The sequence below is a fragment of the Anas platyrhynchos genome, chromosome 36, assembly GCF_047663525.1.
Source record: "Anas platyrhynchos isolate ZD024472 breed Pekin duck chromosome 36, IASCAAS_PekinDuck_T2T, whole genome shotgun sequence".
NCBI classification, from domain to species: Eukaryota; Metazoa; Chordata; class Aves; order Anseriformes; family Anatidae; genus Anas; species Anas platyrhynchos.
In genome coordinates this window covers 3460804-3472546 of record NC_092624.1, presented here as the reverse complement: position 1 = coordinate 3472546, position 11743 = coordinate 3460804, and the positions used below count along the sequence as shown (strand labels likewise).

General features: G+C 36.4%; 1 protein-coding gene across 1 annotated transcript; it reads right to left on the bottom strand.

Annotated features, from left to right (window-relative positions):
- Positions 1–964: 964 nt before the first annotated feature.
- Positions 965–9612, bottom strand: LOC106017786 (butyrophilin subfamily 3 member A3). Its single transcript, XM_038179216.2, has 11 exons — positions 9480–9612; positions 8446–8718; positions 7255–7353; positions 6560–6586; positions 5445–5471; positions 4481–4507; positions 3870–3896; positions 3418–3444; positions 2626–2646; positions 2314–2340; positions 965–1759 (listed from the first exon to the last, which is right to left on the bottom strand). The coding sequence occupies exons 1-11, from the start codon at positions 9508–9510 to the stop codon at positions 1239–1241; spliced, it is 1107 nt and encodes a 368-aa protein (XP_038035144.2). The 5' UTR covers positions 9511–9612; the 3' UTR covers positions 965–1238.
- Between the last annotated feature and the right edge of the window lie 2131 nt (positions 9613–11743).

Below are 11743 nucleotides of genomic sequence, written 5' to 3'. Positions count from 1 at the left end.
AACCAGGTTGGAAAGCTTTCTGGCTATGTTCCTGACCCTGGCCCCAGGGAGGCAGCAGACTTCCTTACAGGTAGGGTCAGGCTGAAAATTAGGGCCCCCTATTCCCCTGAGAAGGGAGTTGCCTACAACAATTACCCTTCTATCTTTCTTGGTCGAGGCAGTCTTGAGGTATGGAATTGACTTCCTTGCCCTAGGCATCCTCCTGGGTGCACTTTCAACCTCAGCCTCACCCACTGGTCTCTCAAGCTCCAGGGCCTCAAATCTGTTGTGTAAGGGCACCTGGGAAGGTGGGTCCAGTAGGGCCAGTACGGGGCAGTGTTGCCTGTGATGTCGAGCAGGGACCTGTCTCCATTCTAATCACCTCGGCAAATTTGTATTAATACCCTTCCTGGTAAATAGAATGAATGGGTTTATTAGTTAAAAATGAATTTACAATAAATACTGCAATAAATGGTCACTAGTGGGGTCCCTCAAGTACTCATCTCGAGTACTGTGACAGTTCTGGGCACCACAGTACAAAAAGGACATTAAACTGTTGGAGAGTGTCCAGAGGAGGGCGACTAAGATGGTGAAGGGCCTACAGGGCACTGGGCCTGTTCAGGCTGGAGAAGAGGAGGCTGAGGGGGACCTCATTGCGGTCTACAACTTCCTCGCGAGGGAGATTGGAGAAGCAGGTGACCTATTCACTGTAAACACCGGTGATAGGACCCACAAGAATGGTGTTAACCTGAGGCAGGGGAAGTTTAGGCTGGGTGTCAGGAAAGGGTTCTTCACCGAGAGGGTGGTTACACACTGGAACAGGTTCCCCAATGAAGTAGTCACTTCATCAAGCCTTTCTGAATTTAAGAAGTGGTTAGACTTTGCACTTAGTCACATGGTCTAAACTTTTGGGTAAACCTGTGCAGTGCCAGGAGTTAGACTTGATGATCCTTATAGCTCCCTTCCAAATCAGAATATTCTATGATTCTATGAGATCCATAATGGTTTATTTTGTTTATATATATATATATATATATTATATTTTATTCAGGCAGTAATTGCAACATTTGATAGGCTTGGGTTTTTACAAAATTCATTCTTACTGCAAGATGTCTCACTAGGAAGTACTTCAGGGACTATTTATTTCTTGGCCAGGATTTTAAAAGCTGATAATTATTTTTTTCTTCCTTTATTCTTTTTCATCCTCTCTTACTCACCACATTATTAATTTATTAATCTCCTGGCCCTGTGGAAGAACATCAAAGAGAGGGTAATAGGTTTAAAGTCTTTACAGGACGTACTCCTAACCATTTGCCATCAGATCCTGGACTGAAGAATGGGTACAGCTTCCCAGATAAGTTGTAAAAGATGGATCCAATAGAGGTCTTTTCTTCAGCATCGTAGAATGAAAGCCTTTTACGTTTTTGGTCCAGGAAAACAGCCACCACACTGTACTGCTTGCAATTTCTTAGATCCTTCTCATTAGTTAAAATGTATTTCCCCTGAGAAAACTGTAGACTAAGTAAGTTCTCCCCTGGGAGACAATTTACTGTGCTGCTCGTAAGTGCATTCCTTATCTCCTCACTCACCACTCCCAGCTCCCACTCTGATTGGTCTCCCACCTCCACTTCCCAGTAATGTTCATTTTCTGAAAAGCCTTCAGTAGCTGCCACCATCATTTTGAGGGCATTCTCTTCCTGGATGGAGGACTTCACCCTATTTTTCTCCTCATTAATGCAGAGGCTGGGGTGCTTGTATTTCTGATCCAGAGTGATATTAACTTGAGAAAGGAAAAAAAAAAAAAAAAAAAGTTATTTCTGAGTTTCAGAAAAGCAAATTATAATCTCAAAGGAAACGAATACAGAAAATAAACTGTAAAATAGTTAAATATACATATACACCCAGAAATATACAGTGTGGTTTTGTGAGAAAAAAAAATGAATGAATGGGAAAAATAACATCCATCAGCGCACACCTTTTCTCTGGTTTTACTGTGACTTAATGAAACCATCTGCACTCACAGTAAGGGGATCAAAGTCCTTTGGTCAGATTCATCTGGCAAATGGCTTTTTAAATAAAATGCAAAGCTGAACCTCTTGAAGGTACATAACATTTTAAAAGGTCCTAGTTAGCTGAAAAGTTATTTATCCCTACTCACAACACCGAGAACTGTGTAAATGGGAGACTCCTACAAAAGCCTATGTGTTCATTTTGACCAACAAGCTTAAAATTTTCTCTAAATTATGATAGCCTGTGAATTTTTCGTAACACAAATGATACTCTTGTATGTGCATGAAAGAACAAGAGGTTAATGGTAGGCAAGACTTAGCTTACCTGCATTGCTACGAGCTTTCCAGAACTCTGTAAGAAAAGAAAAGAGTTAATTTAAATTACTGCTGAGTGTTAATATTCCAGATTGTGGCGCTGTGTGGTGGTTGAGGTTGCAAGAGAACTCTGGAGACCATCTGGTCCAAGCCTCCTGCTCAAACAGAGCTACCCAGAGCCATGTTCAGAGGGCTTTTGTATATTTCCAAGGTGGGAGACTCCACAACCTCTCTGAGCAACTTGTTCCAGTGCTCCATTTTGATAGAAAATATTTAATAATATTTAAAATTTGATGAAATTAATTTTCAGATTTCAACTCACCCAGTTCAATCCTTGCTTTGTCTGAAAAACAGAGAAATTTATATCATCCCTATGAAAGGCAAAGCTCTTCTGTAGCGTATCTGCTAATATGAGTATTTCCAATACAACATTGCTAAGTATGACATGGCTAGAGTATGAGATGCTAGAGTAACTGTGTGTGTAGAGGTTATCTAAATCTATGCTAGTCACCTGCATGATGTGTAAAGTAAGGAGGAAGAGACTGGTACATCAGAAAGTGTTTCTTTGCTGTTTCAACCACCTATCTCTTGGTGGTATCTCTATCTATTTTCATCTCTCAATAAGAAAACCAAGAGTACCGATTCAGTCTTGATGTCCAGAATTTAAATAACTACCCAGGTGAGCTGAATTGCTTGTTAAGAGCTGTGGGCATACTTCCATATCCTGTCAGATGACAAACAGGAGCTTTACATGTCCAAGAGTCAAATTGTATATAAATACGTATATATGCTTTATTCCTGTTTTCAAAAGTATGTGTTAGGAAGGAATATGTTTTCTACTCAGCAACAGCAAAAACTGTACCCTTAATTGACTGAAATGAAATTCCCATGATGTGGAAACAGACATTCCAGAGTCCAAGATTGTGCCAGATAAACACCTTTTTAGGGACAACTATGCCTCAGAGTATGAAAGAGAGAGTGCAGTGCTGTGACAGATCTCAAATCTGGGGAAGACCTCAGAAATTTGCACAGTTCAGATCTAAAATAATATTTCTGAACATAAATAACTTAAATGAATTTTAAGGATATTTCAAACTTAACTTATTATCCTTACCAATTTTTTCCATTGCAACATCAATTTCTATAAAGAAACAAAATTAAAAGTCCATGAAAAGCTAGGAAGACTAAAACAGGTGAATTATGCTACTATCACACATTATAGAATACTTTATATATAAAATTAATCTGTTCATATAGTGCCTCTATTATTCTGCATATATAAGTTTTCTCTAGTATTAAATAATGTGCTTGTAGTTATATACCTATAGATAAAAGGAGGGACTGTATGTACACATACAAACATAACACAACATTCAAATTATATTTTAGTTGTAGTAGGGGAGTTAGTCTTTGCAAATAAGAACTTCTAAGAACATTTCTCAATTCAAAATTGCATAAAACACCACTATTTTTTTAGAGAGGTCATTTGCAATGCATCTTTCAGGATATGCTTAAAAGAACAATGTGTCGTAGTAAATGTACAATAGAAAAAAAATGTTATTTTACCCTTCTGAAAATTCTTCTGCATCTCATCTGAAAAGAAAACAATAGCAATAAACTATACATTTCTCAAGAAGAAAACTCACGAAATTTCACTGAGAATTTTGGTGTTAAACAATTTGTTCATTTATGGAAGTGGGGCTTAATGCTGAGTTAAGAATTAAATAAAACACAAGTAGGTTTTCAAAGGAGATGGGATAAATTGTCCTCTGGAGATACCCTTCTTCCTCTATATACTGCAGAAGGAGTGTAGATGATTAGATTAGTCTAGATTTGTAAAATCCATTGGCTAAAACCAGGTGGAATTAATGATATCTGGTATTTTTATCTTCAACTTAATTGAAAACACTGGGTTTCAAATAGAAGGACATTTTCTGTAGGGGCACTCTCTCATGATACCAGATTGTTTTGAAATGTAGAGGATTCTTCTAACTAAGGAATACTCAAAACCAAAATTCAAAAACAGCATGGGAATAAACAAGGAAATCTTGAATAAAATAGAGAGGCCTGTAGCTTGCGCAGTCTTTCCGTAGCTTGTGTAGTCATTTAGCTGACAAAATAAGGAAACATACATGTAGGACAGGTAGCATAACAAAGAAATCAAAATATGCTCTTACCCAGTTGATGATTGAGATCATCTATATCTGGAAAAAAAATGTTTAAGTATTAAAACAGTAATTTCTTTCCATTTTATTTTAAACACCAGCTAAGCACCACACAACCTTTTGTTCACTCCTCACAGTGGGATGAGGGAGAGCAGTTGTTCAACTGCTACAAGACAGCCAGAGATTTTGGCTGCATTATGTTCAGGTGGGAGCAAAAAGACTGCTCAAGAAAATCACCAAAGTAAAATTAAGTATTTAAGATGACTTAACTAGGGGAGAAGGGGAGGGATAGAATAAATAAAACATCCTTTCATGACAATGTGATTGAACAGCCTTACCACAGGCATCTAATGGATGGTTCTTGGTACTTATACTGAAACAATTGAACCATGTCCAGATAATGTTAAATATTGTTTTATAAAAGGTATAACTGATGTTTCTCTGCGGTACCCTAAGGAGTACTAAAATAGTCTCAAAATAATTGCTGACTCTACTACATCTCTGGCACAATCTGCATGCCCACTACACTTGCTCTTAAGAGTAAAAAAAATCTTCTTGCTTTACATTTGTACAATGCAGTCCTAGTAACAAAGCTCGTAGGTTTTTCATGAAGAGATCTGAACAGGAATTTGTTTTTGAGATTCTAAAGCTTAAACATTTCCTTACTAGTTGAAATTTGTCATGAAACATAATCCTAAATCGATTTCTCTGAATTAACTGACCAAATAATTTGCAAGCTCAAATACTGACTGAAAATACTTACCATATCAAACTTCAATGAATTAATCATTGTCCTTGCAGTAGGCATCAACTACCTTTAAATGTACAATATGAAAGCTAATTTAATGATTTCTAAATTTTACTTTGCAAAAGCAATACAGCTACTAAAGCTTCCTGAGCTCACCCTTTATCTGTTTATAAAGGATCAGAGAGATTTATAGATACAAATCACAGATAAAAAAGCTGTTACACTTACCTTGTTGAATCTCCTTTTGTGCATTTACTGTGAACAGAGAGAATTATGTTTGAATCCTAAAAAATAATTCCTCAAGCACTAAACATTCAGTTTTAAAGACTACTCAGAAGTGATTAAACCACAACAATTTGCATGTATATATGTACGTATGTATTTTACATACATATATATATGCACATATGTATATGTATGTTTGTATGTATTTGCATGCATATTTGTACATATACATAAATTGTTGGTTGAATCCCAATGCTAGGGAATAGACTTCAAAAATAAATTATTTTTCATAGACACATTTAAAGAACTTCAGTACTGTCATTGACCGAAACAAAAATAATAACCTTGTTTCCTCAAGTTAAGCCTGTTTCTTGCAACATTTGAAACAAAAATAGTAGAGATCAAGTGCAAAACAGATTTTGATATCTAACCTTGTTTTCTCTGCTGTTTCAAACTCATGGCAATTCAGGGACCAGCAGCTAATGAAACTTTTTGCAATCACAGAAGAGCTGAGCTTGGAAGGGGACCTCTTGAGGCCACCTAGTCCACCCACCCTGTTCAAACAAGTTTGGCCCAAGGCTGTGTCCAACTGGATTTTGAATGTTTCCAAGGAAGGAGATTCCACAGCTTCTGTGGGTTCCAGTATTCAGACACCATCACAATAAACATGCTTTTTTTGGTTGTTCTGTGATGTCAGTATATACTGAGTTTTATTTCACAAGCCATACAAACTTACCATTTGAAAACTGGCAAAATGGATTAAAAATATTTCAGCAATGACTAAATACAAATAATATTTAAAGTTCCTGTAGAGATATTCCCAATTTTAAACATCCAAAACATTTTTGTTTTGATGTAGTTTTCTAAGTTTAGTTTCTGGGTAGGAGTCCATTCCCTTAAGTATGGCAGAGAAGTATTTTCTTTTCTCTGGAGTTACCATTAATATAAAACAGCCACTGGATTTATTCTTATTCTCTTCTGTAAGTCAGAAGTATTAAAAAACAAAAACAGCTTTAGGAATACAGGCAATTAACCCCATTGTTTATACCATTGGCTAGCTCTATACTGCTGTACGTATCAAGGTGTTCATGATGAAATGCAGCATTAACATTACTTACATGCACGAGTTGTAGCCTTATTGTTCACTGAGAGAGAGAGAAAGGGGAGGGAGGGAGAAAGAAAATGTTACCAAGCTTTCCTCCTTGCCTACTTCTATGTTTTCAAATGAAACTTCATATTCTATAGTTGTCATGGGTACTGTTTGGTAAATACACAAATTGTCTTCAAAATATCTTGATTTACATTTATTTTCAATTACAATCATGAGAAATCACACATAATTTAATGAATAAAACTAGTGATATTGAAAGAAAAATATCAGACAGCAAACTTCTTGGCAACAGATTTATGTTTTAGAACTGTCTTAGAAACAGCATATAAAGCAATAAAATGACTTGCAAATATATGAAACCAGTGGATACATTTGGGTACACTAATATATTTTTGTGAGTGTTGCTTTATTTCAGTAATGAGATTAAGTTGAACCAATGATTTCACTACAGTAATGTGTTGATTCATATTGTCAAATGTAATTGTATAGATTTATACCCCAAGATGTTGGAGTAGTGAACAGTTGCTTAAAAATGAATATATAAGGTAATCAAAAACACATTAAAAAGTTATGGCTGGAAAACCACGAGTGTGATTGCTCATAATGCTGTACACTCCCCAGATAACTCTGGACATGGTGACACAGTCTTTCAACCACATTGTACTAAGCATTCATCACTTTAACATTAAGAGTAGAACTTACCTCTGAGTTTATAAAATGCAGCAATAACGAGGAAAACACTCAGGAGTAGGATCACAACAAAAGCCGCCAGCCAAGGGGAGGTGGTAGGAAAGAAGACATCTGCAAATTATTTAAGGCGATCAGTATCATTTTACTCGCATAACTGACTATTAGCATTCTATCAGATTCATATGGATAAGGAACGTTGTCTGTAAAGAAGTAGGAAGAGCAGTAGCTATCTCTGATCATCTTTGATGTGTGGTTTCAATGGGCTAGTGGCCAGTTTAAACTGAACAGAACATCAGCATGAGCCTGGAAACAACCTCAAGTGTATCAGAATCCAGAACAATAAATGCTTATGGCTTTGCCTCCTATCTTACCAAAATAAAAGTTCAAAAAAAAATCTCTGTGAGATCTCAACATCTTTCAAAAGTTGTATCCTCAGGCTCAAATGAATGATGCTAAAGATATGTTGATAGTTGCTTGTGCTATAAATGTATGACTGTGTGTTGTGACCACATTTTCACTCTACTGGAAAACACAGAAGAAAAATTACTAGGAGTAGCCATATTCCAAAGAAACTAGTCATCCGTCTGTCAACAACTGGCAATTTACTATTGGAACTTCACATACTACTGTCTGAATAATTTTTGGAGTAGCCTATTGAACTCCACTGAATGTAAAAAAAAAAAAAAAAAAGTAATTTTATACTCTGACTGTATGCCTAAAGTGAAACAAAATAAAATTGAATCTATGCTTCATTCCTGTACACCTGTAGGAGCACCAAGACTTTTTTATCCCTGCATCATTTTTTTATGTCAGCAAAGATTTGACCAAACCACTGCATTAGGTATTATATTAATAGAAAAATAAAGGGAAGGAAATATGAGAAAGGGAGAGGAAGGGAACTGAATCCTCCTCCATCCCTGTAAGTGAGACTAGGTACAACCTGATCACAAGAGTTCATTTCCCCCAGGCGTGATCAAACCCATGGAAGGGTATTTTCATTAATATTTTTACAAAGTTTGCCACTGACCTACAGAAGCTTATAGCTGTTCAGTTCTGTTAAATATATATTTATACATATATTACAGAAGAAAACTTCTGTGAAACTGATAATTCTGTTCCACTGGAAATTTGTTTTCCTGGAGCAATCTGGTCTATACACATCAGTTCACTATTTTCCCTCCCAATCCAGAAACTCACTCTCACCTGCAATGACAACTGAAGATTCTGTTGATGTTTTCAGCAGTTTATCTATTATTTTGCAGGACACAGAGTTTCCAGATCCTGGTTTCAAAACGATGGAGCTGCTGACATTAGCAGTGCTGGTGCCAGTAGTGAGAGGAGTTCCAGTGATGTTATTTCCTCTACTGTCTGTCCACAACATCTGAACTTGAGAAAACAACCTTTCAGAGAAACATTTGAGTCGAATACCATCATCCTCGTAATCATCCACAACAAGCAAGGGATCATGGCCAGCACCTACAAGAGACAGATGAACAGGTGAGCCATGCACAGCAATCTCAGTAGTTCTACAGGGGAAGGGGAAGAACACTGTGAGAAGTTTTGCATTTATAATGCCCTAACAGCACTTTCTCCATGGAAGATGCAGCCTTTTTCAGATAACATCAGCTTGTACTCCCACAGCTCTGATCAGAAGCAGAAGACAGATTGTAAAGCACAGGATAAAAAAAAAAAAAAAAAAATCATGGATGCCTTTGAAGTACAAGTCATTAAAAACTGTCCCTATTTTAAATGACCAGCAACAATCCCAGTTATGCAACTGCCAGTCAAAATTACTTTGGCACCTCCATTCCCAGTATTGACAACACTAGGTTATCTGAGTATGTTCATCTCATCAAATCTTAGCTATCTAAAAGATAAGTACCTCATGGAAGCAATTATAGAGAAAATGTGGAGAAACAGAACTTACCACACAGTGTTTCATTCATGTGGAAGATGACAGCATAAGATATGTTATACTTTTTGAGCTCCTGTCTTCTCCTACTGACTGTACAGGTATCTTAGATAAAACTGAGCTCTCAGATGCTCAGTTTTAATGCCTGCACTTGAGCACACTGAATTCTAGAATTCGCATCTGTGCTCCCTGAAATCCAAAGAAATCATCTAAACCTGGCCCTCCTGGAGAGGAGAAGACAGTCATAGGAGGCATCCATTCAAATGTGTTCATAGTCTCTTAAACAAACTTAGTACAGAGTGTACTTATTACAGAGTTCAATTACCTTCAATGGGCTGGTATGTAGATACCAACATCAAGATGAAGATGACTGGTGTCAGCTGGACTGAAGAGTCCCATGCCTATATGGTAGAAAAAAAAATATCTGTTTGAAGGTAAAATAAAGGATGTGGGGGGTCTGCATAGCTGAATTACAACATCCCCAAATTCACTCTTTCACTCTAAGATCTTGTCGACTGCTCATGTACAGTACTTACATGCTTAACTGCAACCCAAGTGAAGCAGTGGCCAGAACAGTCCTATGACTGCTCCTGTGAGCTGCATGGAGATGCTCCAACACTGATAGCAGTTGATGATTATGAATTGAGCAGTTCCTGAGCCAGGTAGACATGTGTCTCATTAGTCATACTAGTAAAAGGACTTGGGATGACTCTTTTGAGTTAAGGGCAAAGACAATATTGGTACAAAACAGAACACAAAATCTGCTATATTTTGATATGTAAAGCTATGGTATGGACACTGAAAAGCCTTTTTTTTTTCATGCCAACTAATCTCCATTGAATACTGCAATCCCAATTTGAGTCTGATGAAGTGCTGTTGATCTGTGGCTCCCTCTTGTGATTCTTGTGGTTGCTGTTGAAACTAAAACTTGAAAATTAAGTCAACAGTTTTTAAAGACATTCAAATTTCAAGCCCGGCATCTTTTTTTTGTTTTGAGGGACCATCCCTAATTATAGAGTTCCATAAATATCCCTAACAAAGTATAACCTAAAATAAATAAATAAATACACTCTTTAAATAAAATGGCATATTGGGATTGGTATTTTCTAAATTAAATATTTCACTTTGGAAACAGTATAACCCTATTTTCCTTAGATATTTTAAATGAAACTGTTTAAATAATTTTTTAAAAAAGTAAATTAACTGTGAATTTAAAGCAGAAGTTTCCAATATTTATATAACCAAACCCTGTATTGCTTTCTGTATGTATAGATAGATACAAAACTATAAAAGATATCATTAGAATAAATATAACTCTGCATATATAGTCAAATAAGAATGTTTCACCTTGGAAACAGTAAAAATTAACTTTTAAAAACTCATATCTCATAATTTAAAAAAAGAGAGAAGGGATGAAGGGAGGGAGGGAGGGAGAAGGAGGGAGGGAGTAAGGGAAAAGACAGATCTTCCTTTAACCTAGTAAAACGAACAGTGTTCTGCTTTGAAGACCACCGTATTTCTTGGTAGGTCATATGTTTTCTTCTCCCTTCCCCCCCACATGCACTATCTATATATAGTTTGTTCTTTGTTTTGTTTTGTTTTGCTTGTTTGTTTGCAATGTAAAATGGAACGTCTCATTACTTCCCTGAGCATTTTCAGCATTTCCTCTGGTTATAATGACTAAGACAACTAATCACTTAACACACAGTAAGGTCACTTTCACGGGAAAAAAAAAAGACAAATACCATGACTGTGAGATGCCTATTTTTCTTCGCTGACTGTAAAAGGAGAGCAGGAAACTGAATTATATATATATATATATGAGTTCTACTTTTTATACTTTTTGAGGAGCATTGTAGTCTATTTTTAAAGCCATTAAGAATGTAGGACATTGACACATTTATGATTGGCTTTATCAACTTTTTTTTTTTTTACTTTTTAAAAATTGCTCATTTTTTGACCCTTCACACATTTTAAGGTCTTCCTTTCCTGGCAAGGTACCTAGAGAAAAGTTTTCACTTTGTTTTTTAATCATAGCTAAGATTCTGATGGAAATACAAGAACTGAGATGCCTGGGATTTGAGGAAACAGGAAAGGAAAAAGCACAATATATTGAAAGAAAAAAAAAAAAAAGGAAAACAAACAAATGGGATCAAAAAATTAAGGTGTCTGCCATCTATTATGGCTGCATTTGTTGTGCCATTGTCATTGTAAAGACAGCAATGAACACCCTGAGAATGAAGAAAAACACTGCACCAGCTACAAGCAGGGGCAAAGAGTATTATGAACATCAAAAATGAAAGTAATGCCTTATACCTAAGAAAGAAGACAAAATGGAGGAGTGAGTTAAGGGATCTGCTCCCATTTCATGCTATTAATGTATAATCTCATCTGGGTCTTACCAAAAGGACTGTACATCCGTATCTCACTTCAAGAGTGTGGATTTCCCTCTGCTAATCTGATCTTATTTGAGCCTGAAGTCAAATGTAAAAGAAAGAATGGCTTCAAGACAGGTAGATAGGACAGTATGGTTGAAGATTTTACCATCTCTTGCAGGTAGCAGCTCACCATTCAGAAATACATACAAAA